This window comes from Mus musculus, chromosome 6 (assembly GCF_000001635.26).
Source record: "Mus musculus strain C57BL/6J chromosome 6, GRCm38.p6 C57BL/6J".
In the NCBI taxonomy this organism is placed as follows: Eukaryota; Metazoa; Chordata; class Mammalia; order Rodentia; family Muridae; genus Mus; species Mus musculus.
Window position 1 is genome coordinate 125627234 of NC_000072.6, and position 20163 is coordinate 125647396.

Below are 20163 nucleotides of genomic sequence, written 5' to 3' on the forward strand. Positions count from 1 at the left end.
CACACCTTGAGATGGCTTTTCTGATGCCTCTGGGCCTCTGTGTGCCCCTTAGAGCTCCTCCACAGGCTCTTTTCCTTAGCAAAGGTTCAATGTGTCTATCAGCTTCCAGAAACGGTGGATTTAGCGTGTGGAAAGGAGTCAGGGGCATTACCACTACCGAGCGGCTTGCACACCTTCCCCAGTGACCCATTTTTCAGGATTCCCCTTCAAGGCTGTGTGCTTATTTCTCTTTCCCACTTGGCTTGCCTTCTGGAGCTCTCCTGGGGCGCTCCCTGTTAGTTAGAGGCATCATCAGGTTGAGCTTTCTCCTTCCAAAAAGCCAGCTGGTGACAAGAACCAGGCAAGGACCCACAGCCTTGTCCAGCTTCTAATCTGTGGGACCCAGGAACCAGCTGAAACCATTTCACCCAAAAGTACCAGGAAGTGGACTGATGCTCACCTTACAGATGGCCAGGCTGTGATTTCTGTATCTCTGTGTGTGAGAATATGTGTATGTATGCATATATATGTATATGGTTACACATGAACAAATACACATTTACAAGTATATGTGCATATATATATATATATATATACACACATATGTATATATATATATATGTGTGTGTGTGTGTGTGTGTGTGTGTGTGTGTGTGTGTGTGTATGTACAGGTATGTTCCTGTGTGTGCATGTTTATCCGTGAGTGTGTGTGTATGTTTAGGCATATATATTATATGCTTGTACATGTGTATGTGTGTATACATATGTATGTGTGTATGTATGTATATGCATGTGGAAGTATATATGAATGTGTGTTTGTGTTTGTATATGCATGTGTGCCTATCTGTGTATGTGTATGTTTATATATGTATTTGTATGTGGATACATGTGCTGTCTCCTCTAGCACCCCTGTTTTCCTTTGTGTATGCCTCTGTGCTGAGCGTGGGTACCAAGGTCATCTGTAAGGGCTGAGGTTAGACCCTTGAGAGAGTTTCCCTGGGGCTACCTCTCCCTTTCCCCCATGTACAGGGTGCATCTGATGATATTCTCTGACCCTGGAAGTCACGATGCCATCTTCTGCTCTGTGAGAAGGGGTAATCGTTCCCTCTTGGTGCCCTCTCTCCCTAGGATTACTGTGGCAGTAACCCTGGGACCTTTCAGATCCTGGTGGGAAATGAGGGTTGCAGCTATCCCTCGGTGAAGTGCAGGAAGCGGGTGACCATCCTGGTGGATGGAGGGGAGCTTGAACTGTTTGACGGAGAGGTAAGTGCCAGTCTCTCCCCTTTACCTTTATGTCCCCTTTTGTCCCTCCATTTATTAGGAGCGGTTTCCCAATGTTCATTTAGAACTGAGCTGGTAGAATGGCAGCCATTGTAGAGAATGAGGTTGAGCTGTGTTAGCTGGTCTTGAGAGTAGAACAATTGACAGACCAATACAGGCCATGTGAGCCCATTGCGGTTCAAGTGTGGGTGTGTGTGTGGGAGAGGGTCTCCTACAGTGATCTCTGCCTGTGTATCCTCATACAGTGATGACTGGTGGAGGTGAGCAGAGTGTGGCAGGCAGGAGGGGTTTCCCTTCCATGTACAGTGGTCCCCCTCCCTTTTAGCCACAGAGGGATAAAACCCCTGGGAGATGCCTGAGATCACAGGCAATACAGAACCCAGTGTGTTCCGTTATGCATATTGGTAATGTCTTAGGGCTTCTATTACAGTGACGAAACACCATGACCAAAAAGCAAGTGGGGGAGGAAGTGGTTTATTTGGCTTACACTTCCACATCACTGTTCATCATCAAAGGAAGTCAGGACAGGAACTCAAACAGGACAGGAACCTGGAGGCAGGAGCTGATGCAGAAGCCATCAAGGGGTGCTGCTTACAGGCTTGTTCCTCATGGCTTGCTCAGCCTGCTTTCTTATAAGCCCCATGACTACCAGCCCAGGAATGGCACCACTCACATAGGCTGACCCTCGCCCATCAGTCACTAATTAAGAAAATGCCTTACAGGATGGAGACATTTTGGAAATTTCATACACTCGCTTCCTATTCCTCCTAGATCCACCTCCCACCCTTGTGCCATCCCCCCCCCAAAAAAATTGGAAAAAATATACCAAGTGTGATTTGTGTTGCCCATGTACTTACTGGAGCATGGTCAAACCCCCAGTGGTCAACCATTTAAAGATAACAGAGTCATCCCTGCTTCCAGCCACCAGAAGCCATTTTTTTTAAAACTATGAAGAAGCTATAGTTCAGCATCCCTACCTCAAATCTTAAGGACTCTCATCAATGGACCTGGAGGCGTTTTCTTTTCTCCCTCCTCTCTGATGACTTTAGCGCGTGTCAAGTTGGCATGATGTCTGATTATTAAGTGGACAGAGCAAAGCATTAATGTTGGCTAATAATAAAGTAGAATAATGTCTGCAATGTGCTGTGATGGAAGTTATCTGAAACTTAGTCAGCATTCTGGAATTTTCCATTCAACACTTATGTAGTCACCTGAAGTAAGCAAAAACAAACACAAAAACAAAAGGCAAAAAACAAACAAACAAAATGTAGGAAGGTAAAACTAATGCTACCCGGGGACCACTGCATGCCCGAATAATAAAGGGATGTTATAGGATGCGGTTCATATTTTAAGGAGATTTTAAAAGATCATGTGGATCCCAGGGCCTGGGTGTGCCGAGCAAGCACCCTTGTACCCAGATACACCCCCAGCTCTTCAGATTAAGATTTCTGACAAGCAGAGAAGAGGAACAGAGCCAGCAGCCGCAGCCTCTCTACCCCGACAGCTTAAGAAGTGGCGAAGGGCAGACCCCCAGCTCGACCTTGAGGCTTTGCCTCGGTAGATCAAGATGGAACCCTGGAGTCTCTGTTCAGAGTGGCTGCTTGTTCCTGGGTCACCAATTTGATTCAGCTGGTTTTGGTTTTGTGCTGTGCTACAACCTCTCCAAGTCTGGGTTCATTGGCTCCTGTGGCCTCTGCTTGCACCCTGATGTTTTGTTAATACCCACCCTTGACAGCTGGGAACTGGAAGTACATTTTCTACAGGCAGGGAAGAAAAACTGTTTAGCAAGTTTGCTGACGGGGAGCCAGCAATGTCAGCTCAACTTCAGAGTTCAGTTCTGTCTGGGACAGATGACAGCCGAGAGGCCGAATAGAAGATGGCAGGTCTCCTAGGGGGGAAGATTTGTAGAGATGATGAGCCCCGTGTGAGGCCCGTTTCTCAGGAGAGGAGATCTCTGAAGAGTGACAGGTTCTTGGTCTTGGCCTCTACTTTATGCATCCGACAGTCAGCCAAGTGCTCTGCAGCGGGCTTTGAGGGTTTGTCAGTGGTGATGCCTCTGGCAGAGTAAGTAGTTTGGGCTAGACTTCTTCTGGAAGCTTCTGCCTGGAGCATGAAGCTTCACAGTCCCTGTTCTTCAGTCTTGACTCCTGATGGTAGTCACTTGGGAGAACAGAGGATGGCAGGAAAAAGGAAAACAAGTCGTGGGGGTGGGTCATAGGTGGGTAGAGTTTTTATCCCATTGACTAGAGGTGGTTAAAATCATGGCCACATTAAAAAGCAAGTCAGGGACTGGTGTAGTTGGTGATAGAGGGTCAAGGCATCCTCCCTCCCTTCTTGTGAGGTGACAGGACGTGTGCTGGTCTCTTTCTCTGTGTTCTCACTGTGGTCTTGTCATCATAGGAGGGTGCTAGGTCAGACAGATGCAGCCATTCCTGTGGAGCGGAGGGCTGGCCTCAGGGAGTTCTGCTAGAAAGTAGCTGGTGGCACACACAGGTCTCAAGGGCCATCTCTGCTATTGGTGGGCAAGGCAGACAGGCTGTGTGAAAAGGGAGCCCTGGACTCTGCCCTCCTTCACCTCATTTTCCCGTTTCTTCCTCCTTCAGGTGAACGTTAAGAGGCCCCTGAGAGATGAATCTCACTTTGAGGTGGTGGAGTCGGGCCGGTACGTCATCCTGCTGCTGGGTCAGGCCCTTTCTGTGGTCTGGGACCACCACCTCAGCATCTCTGTGGTCCTGAAGCACACATACCAGGTTAGCAGGCCTTCTTGCTGCTTCTTGCCTGATTCCTGTGGACTGACATCAGTTCTCTAAGAAGTAACCTGCTGCCCTTTCCCAGTCACATTGGGGGACAGTGGTTCTCTCTCTGGTCTAGCCTCCTTGCTCCCCACACAAGGGAAGCTAAGTAGTCACAGAGGGTGACTGTACGTGGGGAGGACAGAGACAGCTTTGACAGTGTCTTGACTAGCCCAGGCAGGCACACATTTTGTTTTCACTGAGGAGGGAGAGCAAGGATAGGCAGGGTAGCTTTTCTTTAGGTTTCTAAACCCACAGAGGCAAATTAAATCCACAAAATGTTAAATCATTGCCATCTATTCTGGGATGTTGTTTTACCAGTGAGCCCAGGCTAGCACACATGATCATGCACATGCTTGTGTGTGTACATGAATGTGTGCATGTATGTGTGCATGTAGAGGCCAGCCAGTGGGCCTCATTTCTCAGGAGACATTTACTTTGTGTTTTGAGACAAAGTCTTTCACCAGGACCTGGGATTGCTCAGCAGTTAGGCTGGGCTAGCTGGCTAGTGAGCTTTGAGGACTTGTTTCTGCCTCCCCAGCATTGGGGTCACATATGCACACCACTAGGAATGCCTTTTTAATGTGGGTGCTGGGATTGAACTCAGGCCCTTGTGCTTGGGCGGCAAGCACTTGCCTATCTGACTTACCTCCCCAGGCCCAAGGTTAGCCCCTTTTGAGAGCAGAAAGATGATGACATTGTGTGGGTTTCTATAGTTTTGGGGTTCTCGTGGTATCACTATATGGTGTGTGTATGACAAGGGTTCTGTTGACTATGGTGGCTGGTTTGTTCTTGTTGAGAGTGGCCTCAACACCATCTGACAGTGCCATCCATGTTTAGATTGTACACATCAGTGAGGGGTGTGCTTCCCTGGGACAGCCTGTTCCATTTCTAGAAAGGTCTAGCTGCCCCATTGTGTTTCTACTCCTTGTATTGGACGGTTCCAGGCACTGTGTGAATAGCAAGGGGGAAAAAAATCAGGTGTGTATGTGCGTGTGTGTGTGTGCATGCATACATATATGTACACAAGCACACGTGAGTGCTTGTGTACACATATGTATGCATGTCTACATGTGTGAACACGTGTGTGTGTGTACTCATGCTACTATGACAAATCACTACAATTGCAACATCTTCAAGCAACACAAGTGCATTGCATTTTAGTTCTGGAAGCCAGAAGGTTGGCAGGGCTGCATTCCTGTAGAGCTTTTATGCTTCCTTGATTCCAGAGGCTGACAGAACTTCTTGGCTGTGGCTCCACCTCCTGTATTCAAAGTGAGCTGCCATTCAGTCATATCTTCAGGCCTCCCCACCCCCACACTTCTGTCTGTCACAGTGTCTTTTACACTCGGCCCCTTTCTGCCTCTTGTCAGACTCTTTGGTCACATACAGCTTGCTAGATGATTCAAGACATTTTCCTATCACAGCATAGTAACATAACTGTACAAGTTCCTTTGTCCTGGGCATTACTCCATGTTCTGAGTACTCTAAGCTGAGTACCTTAGGAAGAAAGGAGGTTTAGTCAACTCTCATTGTTATTGTTGGAGGTGGAAAGTGTAGGATTGGGTGGTTCCAACTGTTTGGGCTATGGTGGGGACCAGCTTGGCCATGGTGAATGAAGGCAAAGTAGACAGGAAAAGGAAAATGGCCTCATGTAGATGGTCCACATGTGAGACCTGCTTAATTTTATCTAATTTAAAATTCTATCTAGCTATCATCTATCCAATCTATTTGTCATCTATCTATAGATGGTCTATCTATCTACCTATCATCTATCTATCTATCTATCTATCTATCTATCTATCTATCTATCTATCTATTATGTATGTATGTATCTACTATGTATGTATGTATATATGTATGTATGTATGTATCTATCTATCATCTATCTATCTATCTATCTATCTATCTATCTATCTATCTATCTATCTATCTATCATGTATATGGGTGTAGGCATTTATGTGCCTTAGTGTGTGGAGGTCAGCAGATCACTTAGTTCTCCCTGGGGCTGCAGTGTGGGTCCCAGGGACTGAATTCAGGTCATCAGGCTTGGCAGCTGGCTGTGCAATCTTTATCTGCTGAGCCATCTCAGCTCCCCTTTTAAGAAACAAACAAACAAACAAACAAAACAATAAAAACCTTATGGTGCAGGAACCAACTGGTGTGCTATGAGAATGACATTATCTCTTCCAAGGGTGACATCACCAGTGACTAATTAAATCCAACTAGGTCCCACCTGCTGAGGGTTATACCACCTCTCGAACTCGTACTGGGGACCCACTGGTTCAGAGAATAAGCCCTTTGGGGATTCAACCACACAGCGAAACCATGAGAAGACTATAGTGCTGTGTGGGTGATATAGTCACAGTTCTTGGATTATGGAGAGACATTTTTTTTTCCATTTTTTATTAGGTATTTAGCTCATTTACATTTCCAATGCTATACCAAAAGTCCCCCTTACCCACCCACCCCCACTCCCCTACCCACCCACTCCCCCCCTTTGGCCCTGGCGTTCCCCTGTACCGGGGCACACAAAGTCTGCGTGTCCAATGGGCCTCTCTTTCCAGTGATGGCCGACTAGGCCATCTTTTGATACATATGCAGCTAGAGTCAAGAGCTCAGGGGTACTGGTTAGTTCATAATGTTGTTCCACCTATAGGGTTGAAGATCCCTTTAGCTCCTTGGGTACTTTCTCTAGCTCCTCCATTGGGAGCCCTGTGATCCATCCATTAGCTGACTGTGAGCATCCACTTCTGTGTTTGCTAGGCCCCAGCATAGTCTCACAAGAGACAGCTACATCTGGGTCCTTTCGATAAAATCTTGCTAGTATATGCAATGGTGTCAGCGTTTGGATGCTGATTATGGGGTGGATCCCTGGATATGGCAGTCTCTACATGGTCCATCCTTTCATCTCAGCTCCAAACTTTGTTTCTGTAACTCCTTCCATGGGTGTTTTAGAGACATTTTTGATCGAGTCAGTGTTGCTCTCTATAACCATGGTGGAGTGTATATTCATATGAGGACATTACTTTGGGTAGGTTAGTTTGATGAGCCCTGTTTGAACAGGTGACACAGGAGTAGATGTTGTCTTAGTCAGGGTTTCTATTCCTGCACAAACATCATGACCAAGAAGCAGTTGGGGCGGTAAGGGTTTATTCAGCTTACATTTCCACATTTCTGTTTATCACCAAAGGAAGTCAGGACTGGAACTCAAGCATGTCAGGAAGCAGGAGCTGATGCAGAGGCCATGGAGGGATGTTCCTTACTGGCTTGCCTCCCCTGGCTTGCTCAGCCTGCTCTCTTATAGAACCCAAGACTACCAGCCCAGAGATGGTCCCACCCACAAGGGGCCTTTCCCCCTTGATCACTAATTGAGAAAATACCTCACAGCTGGATCTCGTGGAGGCATTTCCACAACTGAAGCTCCTTTCTCTATGGTAACTCCAGCTTGTGTCAAGTTGACACAAAACTAGTCAGTACAGATGTCTTCATGGAGAAGAGAGGGTGAGGATTGTAACTATCTGGGGAGAGAAGCCGGGTGGGTGGGATAAGATGTGCGATGATCTTTTGTGTAACATTCTCACATACTCCTCAATGACTTATACATGTGATTCCAAGCCCAGTCCACAGAATGGACTAAGTCATTTCCTTTCCTGGGCCAGGGTTCTGACCGTGTATGGAGAGTAGAGTAGATTTAAGATTGCCCATCTTCCCTGGTTCTCTGTGGTCAGGCTTGCTCAGGACTCAGTGCACATGCCTGTCTTGGGAGGTGCGTTAGCTCTTCCCTGATGCCATTTCTCAAGCTGTAGAGTTTTCCCCTGTCCCCTTGAACGAGCCACTGTCGTCTGGGTAAGGGGACTCCCCTGCCTGCAGCAAGGCAGGACTATTGTGTTCCCTCCTTAGTTCTGTCTTCCATCTGTTAACAGTGGTGCCTGCTGCTCTTTATGTTCATAGTCTGACGAGGGAGGCTAATGACCCACAGTGGGGTCCCAGGGTCAAACTGCCTATGTCCTTCTTCTGCCGTTGACCATGAGACTTGGGCTCATGGCCTCTCTCTGCTTCCTTGGGTCAGTGTGGGTAGGCACAGGGAAAGGCTCTGGTGAGGACAAGGCTTTGCTGACCATTCTGCTGCTTCTCTGGGTCTCTCTGCCTTGTCTGCTTTCTCCTCCTTCTTCTGTTTCCCCTGTTTCCTCCTCCTCTGGTACCTTCTTCCCCCAACCTGGAGAGTGTGCCTGGGTTTACAGCGTGCATCCCCTGCCCTCACTCAGGAACAGGTGTGTGGCCTCTGCGGGAACTTTGATGGCATCCAGAACAATGACTTCACCACTAGCAGCCTCCAGGTGGAGGAAGACCCCGTCAACTTTGGGAACTCCTGGAAAGTGAGCTCACAGTGTGCTGACACGAGAAAGGTACACCTGGGGTCTGTGTGGATAGAGGGTCCTCTTATTCTCAGGGGGGCTGTGGTGGCCGGAACTATAGGAAATATCAGAGCCTGGAACTAGGTCTCTTGTGTCCTGGGCCGAGTCCCTTCAGCAAGGCTGTCTGATGTTTGGCCTCTCTGGTGCTCTCTCCTGTTCTCAGCTGTCACTAGATGTTTCCCCTGCCACTTGCCACAACAACATCATGAAACAGACGATGGTGGACTCAGCCTGCAGAATCCTTACCAGTGACGTCTTCCAGGGCTGCAACAGGCTGGTGAGACTTTGTGGGTAGAGAGGAGGCAAAATGATCCAAAGGCTTGTGCCTGCCTTGAGTGTCAGTGTCCGATGTGAGCACCAACTAGGCTGGAGTCCTGCAAGGGTTCACCACAATAGCTCTTTCTTGGCTTCTAGATGAGAAGAGCATGCATAGTCTTTGAGGGAAGCAATGGCTGGCCAAGCGCTTTCCTTGTACGCAAGAAGTCTCTTGCTCTGAAGTTCTCTCTGCATTGCCTCCAATCAGAGCCAGGGAATTCCTTTCCTTGTTACTGTTCTACGGGTCCAGACCCAGCCAGAACCTTTCCAATCATCAACCACAAGCAAATCAGCAAACTGCCTCTTTAGTGCCCAGTTCCCTTCTCATTCAAACTCGTTTTCTGGCATTAAGTCCAGTGATTTTGGAGTCTGCTTTTTTTTTTTTTCTGGCTTCTTTTCATTCCTCTGTCTCACACATTTCATAGCATATAACATCAAACAATAGTGATGAATTCTCCACAGTTAAGTGGACTTCTTTGGGCATTTGCATGCACGTGCGCACAAGCATGTATGATTGTGTCTCTACACAAATGCTTATCCATTGTGCACCTGTGCTGTTTCCCTTAAACATGATTGATGGGTTGAGTCCATGTATCTCATTTTTTTTTTAGCTCTCCAGAGACTTCCAGCCCAGAAACAGTCCAAAAAAAAAAAAAAAAAAAAAGTTAGGGTCTATGGTTTGGGAGGCATGTGAGTTAAAAGAATGAAGACAAAGGTGGGGGTGGTGGGGAGTTGGAGCTTTCAGGGATGTTAAAATGTCTTGGGAACAACAATTCGTTGGCTGATGAATTAATTCCTCCCTAACTTCTCTGAAAAGCCCAGAAAGTGCAGGAGCATGGTTTGGAGACGAGAAGAGCAAGAAGTGGCTACTGTGGTTGATCATGGTTGTGGGTGGACATTCCTCCCTACAGGGCGACTTAGGATCAAGGCCACGGGTACCCAGCCAGGCCCCACTAAGTTGCCCCATAGCTATCATGTTCTGATTCATCTTTACATTCTGCTTGCTGTAGCACTGAGACAAGGAAAGAGAGTGGCCAATCTGTGTGTGATTATATAAAATTACTCCACACTCAGGGCTACAGGGAAGGATAGGCAGCTAGGCAGGTAGGTGGGAAACAGAAAAGGGAACCTTCTAGCAAATTCTGAAGGCATTTTGTAACATAGGAGAGGCTGGCAGTCCTGCTTTATTGAGTACTTAATGGAATCCAGATTAGAAACAAAGACTACCCATCCATTCTCCGGGACTTGTGTTCTACATTCCTTTGGCTCAGGAACCCTCACCCCCATCCCTTGCACCCTACCCATAAGCCAGAGTTCTCATCCTGGCTCAGGCTGAGGCTACTTGAGGTTCTTTCTGTAGGTGGACCCTGAGCCATACCTGGACATCTGTATTTATGACACTTGCTCCTGTGAGTCCATCGGGGACTGCGCCTGTTTCTGTGACACCATTGCTGCCTATGCCCACGTGTGTGCCCAGCATGGCCAGGTGGTAGCCTGGAGGACACCCACACTGTGCCGTGAGTTTCCAGGGCCGAATCATCAGATCGCTCTCAGATGCACAGCTTTATAAGCACCTTGGAGGGTGGGGGCGGGGTGGGGCTGGAGGGCACTCTCCTGGGAGAGAGGGACAGCTTCAGTGCACTGGCTGAGGCATGGCTTGAAGCCAAGCTATGAGACAGTTCATCCTAATGAAATGGTGGGAATGTGGATTCTGAAGGGAATTAAAATATTGATGACGTATCTCCTTAAGAGTGGGTGGAGGCATGGATTCTGAAAAGAGTTACAATGGTGATGAGGGTAAGGAGGTCACAGTAGGACTGTGAGTAGGGTGGTGGAGTCAAGATGGAGAGGTGGAGACTTCTGCAGAAATTCTGGAAGGAGGGGGGACACTGGCTTCTTGCCTTGCTGAGAGTCACATGGTCACCACCTTTTCTTTTGTCTCCACAGCCCAGAGCTGTGAAGAAAAGAATGTTCGGGAAAATGGCTATGAGTGTGAGTGGCGTTATAACAGCTGTGCGCCTGCTTGCCCAGTCACGTGTCAGCACCCTGAGCCTCTGGCTTGCCCTGTGCAGTGTGTGGAGGGTTGTCATGCACATTGCCCTCCAGGTGAGGCCTCTTTGACTGGAACAGGCTGGAGGGATGGAGGGATGGGTTCTTAGACAGGTGTGCTTCTTCTTCATCTGTTCTCCACTGTCCAAGGGTGCCTCCCTCCAACCTCCAGCCCCCAAAAATGTCTGTTTGACAGGATCTCTTTGTCAAAGCCAGACAGCTCTGATGCCACATTGGGGCTGTATCATCTGTCCTTTGATTTTTCAGTAGTGAGGAAAGAACTTGCCCCCTCCCTGAGCTCTCCCATGTAGTCACACCCTATTGCTTCTTAAACAGTTTTTTGTGGGCCTATTTGTGGATTTATCATATAGAACAGTCCGTCTTCTTTCCTTCCTTCCTTCCTTCCTTCCTTCCTCCCTTCCTTCCTTCCTTCCTTCCTTCCTTCCTTCCTTCCTTCCTTCTTTCCTTTCCTTCCCTCCTTTCCTTTCCTTTCCTTTCCTTTCCTTTCCTTTCCTTTCCTTTCCTTTCCTTTCCTTTCCTTTCCTTTCCTTTCCTTTCCTTTCCTTTCCTTTCCTTCCTTCCTTTCTCCTCTCCTCTCTCCCTCACTCCTTTCCTCCCTCTCTTTCTCCTTTCCTCTTTCCCTCTCCCCGTAGAGTCTTGCTGTGTATCTCAGGCTGTCTTCAAACTCACCATCCTTCTGCCTCAACAAAGTGTCAGCACCCTGTGTGAGTTAGAGAAGCAATGTGCTCCAGCAGAATTTGCAGTGATGGCTATGGTCCATTCAATGCAATGATGCCTAGTAGATGTGAGGAAATGGCTTCCTCATCTCACTGAATTATGCTTAGTTTACATGAGCAGCCTCATGGCAGGACATGTTGGATAGCCCAGCTCTAAAGTATTGAGTTCATGCTCGGGAAGAGTGAGCTGAGCCAAGCTGTTCCTTGCCTCCTTGGGGATAAGATTTCATTTGTCCTAGGGCTCCGGGGAAGGGAGGGTTGTGGTATAGGAAGCTCCATCTCAGCTTCTCAGAGGGGCAGACAATGCACCGAGAAAGAAGGATGCTCCCTGTGTGCTGAGGTGATCACTGAGGAGTCTGGAGAGTGAGTTTCTGGGAAGGTTCCCCTAGTGGCAGGTGGGTGGAGCTACCTGGTATGAGAGGTGACTGGTGGGCTCCTAATGAGGTGTCTTGTGCAGGGAGAATCCTGGATGAACTTCTGCAGACCTGCGTAGACCCCCAAGACTGCCCCGTGTGTGAGGTGGCTGGTCGGCGCTTGGCTCCTGGAAAGAAAATCACCTTGAGTCCTGATGACCCTGCACACTGTCAGAATTGGTACGGCAGACTTGTGGATTGGCTGCCTCCTATGCAGGCTCTTAGAATCTGGGCTCTGGAACACTTTCAGGCAGCATGAACTGAGAGTGAGCTTAATTAGTCAGTCAGTCCATCCATCCATCCATCCATCCATCCATCCACTTACCCACCCAACCACCCACCCATCCACCCACCCATCCATCCATCTATTCACTCACCCACCCATCCATCCATCCATGCATCCATCCATGCATGCATCCATCCAACCATCCATCCATCCATCCATCCATCCATCCATCCATCTATCCATCCATCCACTTACCCACCCATCCACCCACCCATCCATCCATCTATTCACTCACCCACCCATCCATCCATCCATGCATCCATCCATGCATGCATCCATCCAACCATCCATCCATCCATCCATCCATCCATCCATCCATCTATCCATCCATCCATCCACTTACCCACCCAACCACCCACCCATCCACCCACCCATCCATCCATCTATTCACTCACCCACCCATCCATCCATCCATCCACTCACCCACCCATCCATTCATCCATCCACCCATCCACCCCCCTATCCATTATCCCATCTATCCACTCACTCACCCATCCACCCACCCACCCACCCACTCATCTCTCTGAAGCACTATTGGTTGGGTTTGTTCCTAGTGTCTGATTTTCTTTAAGAGGTGCTATTCCATCCTCAGTGTTTTAAAGAGATTTTTTATGCTTCTCAAGAGTTTTTGCCCCCCCGCCCCCATTTTTTTCTATGGAAAACAGGTACTGTTTGAGGAAGTGCTATGTAATATCCCAACATGTGATCCCAGCATGGGGTAGTGAACAATTCTACCTCACTCTAACTGGGCATCACATACAATCTGAGGATCAGTATCTATGAATATTAAAGATCTGCCCCCCCCCCCCCGATCTGTGAATGTAGGAAGGAAAGGGATATGGGATTCTTGGCCCTCAAATATAACATCTTGGGGCTGTGGTCCAGGTCACAGCTTTCAGAACCCGGTGGGAAGACATTCACTACTGTCACCCTAGGCTCTTGCTGGAACAAACTCTGAGAACCTGGCTTTGGGAAGGTGAGGGGTCCTGAGGGTGGTTCCTGGACTTTTTGAAGTCCTGCCCTTAGGTAGGGAACATTTATTCAAATGTTGACATAGTCAGCACCACTCCCTGACACCAATCGAGCCTAATGGGAACTTGGGTTCACTGGGGACGGGCTGTGGCTGCAGCTGCCACAGCCAGAGCCTGCCGCCACCATCTGTACAAACAAGAGTGAACACTGCCCAGGGTGAGTTTTCTAGCAAACACAGGAAACCAGGAAGTATGTCACTCATGCACCATTAACGGAGGATTGAGGCCATAAATTGTGGGATTATGAGGAAGTAGGAATTAACTTCCCAGTAAGATCCTACCCACCTTCCTTGTGCTGAAACAGACATGAGGAATAAGGGAGGGGGGGGGTAATGTTCACTGCAAGCTTACTTAGGGCATCCAGCTCAAAGGGAATGGAAACTCTAAGTCTCTTGTCCCCTCAGCTGGCCTGGAGAAAGGTACATGATAATCTACATTAGTGTTTCAAGGCAGGTTGGGGACATTGGCTAGCAGTGAGGTCATGGGACATGCTCAGGGTTTAGGGCACTGTCACCTTCTTATATTTACTGTAAAGATGGAAGACCAAGGGAGCAGAATGGAGGAGGCGCATTCTGTGTGGATCCCCACCACAGCCCATCTTGATTTCCCTTATGGTCTGGCTATGGGTGGCTTTCTGGAACATGACATGGTTGAAGGGTACAGTGATTACAGAGGGCTGGAAACTTGTCTGGTCCTAGAGAAACCTGTGGGCTGGGCAATGACTCAACACAGGCTTGTGGGCATCATGGAGCCGGCTGAGGGCTAGCCACTCCTTGGTAGACAGCATGTCTACCATCTGCCTGTTGGCAGAATGGGCAATGGAGCCATCGACACTTCCTAGATGCAACACGTCTAGTCCTCCCACACCCTGTGCCTGCCAGATGGAGCAGTGATTTTACACTTTTATCCGTCTTCCTGACGTCTTCTTACTCTCCTTTGTCTTCTTTCCCGTGAGGTCCAGCATCATTAAACACCGGTTCAGAATCCATACGGCTTAAGTTCTCATAACATTTGTAATGGTTTCTAATGTAAACCATTCATCTCCAGTGGAACATTTACAAGTCCCAGCGTGGGCCAACATTTTAGAATGCTATCTGTCCTCAGAGACACTTATAAGAGGGTTTGAATTATAATTAAATATTAATGTGGCTAGAGACATAGATTGGAAGGAAATCAATGTTACATGGCTATGGAGGGCTTAGAACAACAGATTACGTTTCGGGTTCTAAAATGGATTAAAGCTTGAGGAAGCCTCTGCTTCCTCTTTACCCCATCTCTCTCTCTCTTGCTTGCTCTCTCTCTCTCTCTCTCTCTCTCTCTCTCTCTCTCTCTCTCTGTATTCAAGACTCATCTTGGGAAAACATCAACAATGACATCCCACTCAGGTGAGACCTGCTTGATGGGAGCAGGCAGGACGTTCCATGGGGGACCTGCGAGGCAGTCCTGCCTGCCCATAGGTCCTCCCTGAATCATTGTGGTTTCTTTCCCTTCTGCTACAGTCACTGTGATGGTGTGAACCTTACGTGTGAAGCCTGCCAAGAGCCCGGAGGCCTGGTGGCACCCCCAACTGATGCCCCAGTCAGCTCTACCACCCCATATGTTGAGGATACCCCCGAGCCCCCCCTGCACAACTTCTACTGCAGCAAGCTGCTGGATCTTGTCTTCCTGCTGGATGGCTCCTCTATGTTGTCCGAGGCTGAGTTTGAAGTGCTCAAAGCTTTTGTGGTGGGCATGATGGAGAGGTTACACATCTCTCAGAAGCGCATCCGCGTGGCAGTGGTAGAGTACCATGATGGCTCCCGTGCCTACCTTGAGCTCAAGGCCCGGAAGCGACCCTCAGAGCTTCGGCGCATCACCAGCCAGATTAAGTATACAGGCAGCCAGGTGGCCTCTACCAGTGAGGTTTTGAAGTACACACTGTTCCAGATCTTTGGCAAAATTGACCGCCCTGAAGCCTCCCATATCACTCTGCTCCTGACTGCTAGCCAGGAGCCCCCACGGATGGCTAGGAATTTGGTCCGCTATGTCCAAGGTCTGAAGAAGAAGAAGGTTATCGTGATCCCTGTGGGCATTGGGCCCCACGCCAGCCTCAAACAGATCCGCCTCATCGAGAAGCAGGCCCCTGAAAACAAGGCTTTTCTGCTCAGTGGGGTGGATGAGCTGGAGCAGAGAAGAGATGAGATAGTCAGCTACCTCTGTGACCTTGCTCCCGAGGCCCCAGCCCCAACTCAGCCTCCACAGGTAGCCCACGTCACCGTGAGTCCAGGGATCGCTGGGATCTCGTCACCGGGACCAAAACGGAAGTCCATGGTTCTGGATGTGGTGTTTGTCCTGGAGGGGTCAGACGAAGTTGGTGAAGCCAACTTCAATAAGAGCAAGGAGTTCGTGGAGGAGGTAATCCAGCGCATGGACGTGAGCCCGGATGCAACGCGCATCTCAGTACTGCAGTATTCCTACACGGTAACCATGGAGTATGCCTTCAATGGGGCCCAGTCCAAGGAGGAGGTGCTGCGGCACGTGCGAGAGATCCGCTACCAGGGCGGCAATAGGACAAACACTGGGCAGGCCCTGCAGTACCTTTCTGAGCACAGCTTCTCTCCCAGCCAAGGGGACCGGGTAGAGGCACCTAACCTGGTCTACATGGTCACGGGGAACCCCGCCTCTGATGAGATCAAGAGGTTGCCTGGAGACATCCAGGTGGTACCCATTGGGGTGGGCCCCCATGCCAACATGCAGGAACTGGAGAGGATCAGCAGGCCCATCGCTCCCATCTTCATCCGGGACTTTGAGACACTTCCCCGAGAGGCTCCTGACCTGGTCCTGCAGACATGTTGCTCCAAGGAGGGTCTGCAACTGCCCACCCTCCCCCCTCTCCCTGGTATGCTGGAACCCAGTGTGTGGTGATCTTGCATGGGACATTATCTGATGATGCTCTAACCCCTAGGCTCTCATGCTAACTTCCTGGCTCTCAAAGGGCATGTGCTCAAAGCCCGGCATCAGCCCACTGATATTTGTCCCACCTCCAGGCAGAGTGTCACTGTCATTCTTTTGATGGGAAGGGTCTCCTCTTATTGCCTCTGCTCATAAATTCAGTGGTGGTAGGAGCCCATTTCTAAAATTTAAACAGTACAGAGGACATACAGAAAACGTACAAGTCCTATTAACCCCCGCTTCCCTACCCAGGCTAGATCACCTTCTGCTTGGCAGGCAACTTCTGCTCGTTTGATGATTGTTAACTGTCCTTTGGGCCATGCTGGCACACGGAATTATTCCAAGCAGCTTATGTTCTCAGAAGCAAGGCTAGGAGACCAGGCGGCATGTGCAGGCTAAACACACAGATCCAGAAGCCAGAGTCTAGAACTGCCACTCGCTAGCTGATATAATTTTGGCCTTTGCTAATCTCCTCATCTAGTGGATATCAGCAACTACTTGTGAAAAGCTTGAAACAGCATCTGGCATACCATGGTGGCTTAAAGAGTGCAGCTGTTACTGTTGCTTGCTTGCTTATTTATTTATTTGCTTTGTTTTGAGTCAGGATCTTATTATGTGACCCTGAAATTCTCTGTGTAGACCAGGCATGCCTCAAACTCACAGAGATCCTACTGCCTCTGCCTTCTGAGTGCTAGGATTAAACCATTGCCTTACTAATCTATACTGGGATCAAATCAGTAACTTGTCTGTCTGTCTGTCTGTCTGTCTGTTTCTATAATGAGACAGACTAAGATTTGAAACTCTGGCTTGATCCAAGCTACGCAAGTACCCAATCACTGAGTCACCCAGCCCTCTTTCCCTTTCTTTCTGAGACAGGATCTTACTAAGTTCCCCAGACTGGCCTTAAAATTACTCTGTAGGCCAGTTGAGCCTTATAACTTACAGTACACCCCCATAGCTAGGTTGGCAAGCTGATGTCCTTAAAGCAGAAGAACCAGCTACTTTCAGTATCTCTCCATCCCTGCGCTCTGTCTTTTTTGTTTATAGCCAGCTTCACAGATTGGTTAATATCGCTTTGATTTTTCTGCTAGTAAGAAAAGTACCTGGGTTGTCAGCATGTGTTCTGGCTGGGTGTTTTCTTCTTATGGTTGCAGCTGTGGCCAGCTTGAACCAGAGTGCCTGCCATGTGGGACTGGCATGGGATGGAGGAACTCTACCTGCCCTAGATACTCAAAAACACACAAGCTCATTTTCTTTGCTTTTTAAGTTAATGTTTTAGTTAGCCCATAAAATAATGGGTTTCATTATATTGTTGTTCAAACGCTTCAGATACTTTGCTCACATTTATTACTTTGTCCCATTAGTCTTCTCTGTCCCTCTTGCTGGCCCCTTCCTTCCTTCAAATAGCTTCCTTTCTATTTTCATCACACACACGCGCACACACACACACGCATGTGCACGCACACATGGTTTATGTATAGATCTTAGATTCAGCATATGAGAAAGGATGTGATGTTTGCATGTGATGTTTGTGAGTTATTTCACTTAACGCAGTGATCTCAGTTCTGTTTACTTCTCTGTGAATGACACAACTTCCTTCTCTCCCAGGCACTGATGCCACATTTTCTTGACTCCTTCAAAGGTCACACACAGCCTGTTTCCCAGTTACATGCTGTACTGTCTCTTTGCCCTTGTTTCAACCAGTCTTAGACCCAAGAACACAGAAGCAGATTTTCTTTCTCTTATTAATTGTTTAGCTAATTCTCAGAATTATGAGTCTTAGAATGACATTTTCATATATATACATATACACATACACATACACATACATATACATATATATTTTTTTCCTGGCCCCCTTCTTCCCCACAAACAACCTCAGTTACTTTTCCTGTTATTTAGAGAGGGCAGCCTCTTGCTCTCATTTGCAGCTATTTGCACTGTCTGTGGGTAGAGCTCCAGTCTTTTCGATGACTGTCAATCTAGTGAGCCCATAGATTCAGGAACTGTCTCCTCTGTCCTTCTACCTGACCCATTCCCATGCCCTGCCCTCCCTGGCAAACACGTGCTCAGTGGTGCACTGAAGACCACTGGCTGTTGTGGGGGCTGACGGCTGGCCTTCCATTAGCACCTGTGACTTGTGTACCCATGCTCTTGTTTCTCTCTGCAGACTGCAGCCAACCCCTGGATGTGGTCCTGCTCCTGGATGGCTCCTCTAGCTTGCCAGAGTCTTCCTTTGATAAAATGAAGAGTTTTGCCAAGGCTTTCATTTCAAAGGCCAACATTGGTGAGTGATACCCTTGAACCTGCAGGTGAGGGAGTGGCTCTTCCTGGTTCATTGATTCTAAATGTCTCCCTTCTCCTTTTCCTGTTAGGGCCCCACCTCACACAGGTGTCCGTGATACAGTATGGAAGCATCAATACCATTGATGTACCATGGAATGTGGTTCAGGAGAAAGCCCATCTACAGAGTTTGGTGGACCTCATGCAGCAGGAGGGTGGCCCCAGCCAGATTGGTAATGCTTGGAGCCACGAGCTAGATGTAGAACTTGTGTTCTGATCCTCACTCTTGTGTTCTGATTGAGTGATCTTGACCAGTAACTTTACTCCTTGGTCTGAGTTTCTCTTTTGATTGGCGAGAAGCTAGATGGTCCTTTGTGTCATTTTCCAGTCCCACCAAGTATTGTTCTGAGTCATAACTGCTCATCTTTTGAATGTACCTGAGTCAGCCCTTAAGCCCATTGCTCAGAGGGTCTAGAATACTCCATCCCATTCTTTCCTCTCAGGGGATGCTCTGGCCTTTGCCGTGCGCTATGTAACTTCACAAATCCACGGAGCCAGGCCTGGGGCCTCCAAAGCAGTGGTCATCATCATCATGGATACCTCCTTGGATCCCGTGGACACAGCAGCAGATGCTGCCAGATCCAACCGTAAGTGTCCAACACATAATCCTGAGACCCCACTAAGATGCTGCAGGCATGTCTGCGTGGGCATCCTTTCTCTTCTTTTTTTCTTACAGTGTTGGGCATTGAACCCTGTGCCTTATACACATGAGACAAACAGTCTACTGCTGAGCTAGGTTCCCAAGCTCTCTTCCTGGGCTCATCCCCTTGAGAAATCTTATTCAGTGTCAGGGGTCTAAATATATTTATGGACTGCTGACGTCAGCATTCAGACTCCTCACCTCACCCAGAGACAGTTCCTCATCAGCTCTGTCCCAGCTTTACCTAGTTTTCTGTTGTCATCTTGACCGTTCTTTGGAGTTGTTCAAGTTAGAAATCTCAGCCCCCCCTGACTTCGCCTTTTCTCTCACATGCAACCTAATCAAGTAGCTGCATCTTCCAAAAAAAATGCTGAGACTCAGGCTGGAGAGATGGCTCAGTGGTTAAGAGCACTCACTGCTCTTCCAGAGGTCCTGAGTTCAATTCCCAGCAACCATGTGGTGGCTCACAACCATCTGTAAAGGGTTCTGATGCCCACTCCTGGTGTATTTGAAGACAGGTACAGTGTGCTCACATACATAAAATAAAATAAATAAATAAATCTTAAAAAAATTTTGGGACTCATACTCCTGCACACAAACCGAGCCATCTTATGCCCATGAGAGTGCATGAGCTTTCTGACTATCTGAGTATCTCCCATACTCCCATGGCTCATCCTCAACACAGCTGCTGTACAGACAAGCACCTACCACTCCTCTGGGGTCTTGGCTTTCTGTTTCCTTTGGAGAAGACATTGAGTTGTTGCTGTGGCTGATGGGGCTTTGCATGCTCCAGACCTTCCTTCCCCTCTTGCATGTTCTGTCTTCTCCAGCTTCCATTCTGGGCTTTTATACTTGCTGTGCTCACTGTGTGGAACATTCTTTCCCCAGCTGTATTTGTGGCTCCTTCATCCTTATCTCAGGTCTTTCTCCATGAAACGATTCTCACT

The 20163-nt window shown here is 48.4% G+C and overlaps 1 protein-coding gene across 2 annotated transcripts in view; it reads left to right on the top strand.

Annotated features, from left to right (window-relative positions):
* The window catches only part of Vwf (Von Willebrand factor), a 133732-nt gene that overhangs the window by 74286 nt on the left and 39283 nt on the right, over positions 1 to 20163 (top strand). For both annotated transcript variants that reach the window (NM_011708.4, XM_006505918.4), the window contains 11 exons: positions 1108 to 1242; positions 3864 to 4010; positions 8322 to 8462; positions 8635 to 8748; positions 10147 to 10303; positions 10734 to 10892; positions 12030 to 12165; positions 14802 to 16180; positions 18404 to 18520; positions 18609 to 18749; positions 19020 to 19163. In NM_011708.4, coding sequence (NP_035838.3) covers positions 1108 to 1242; positions 3864 to 4010; positions 8322 to 8462; positions 8635 to 8748; positions 10147 to 10303; positions 10734 to 10892; positions 12030 to 12165; positions 14802 to 16180; positions 18404 to 18520; positions 18609 to 18749; positions 19020 to 19163 — 2770 coding nt within the window. The remainder of the gene's footprint in view (positions 1 to 1107; positions 1243 to 3863; positions 4011 to 8321; positions 8463 to 8634; positions 8749 to 10146; positions 10304 to 10733; positions 10893 to 12029; positions 12166 to 14801; positions 16181 to 18403; positions 18521 to 18608; positions 18750 to 19019; positions 19164 to 20163) is intronic.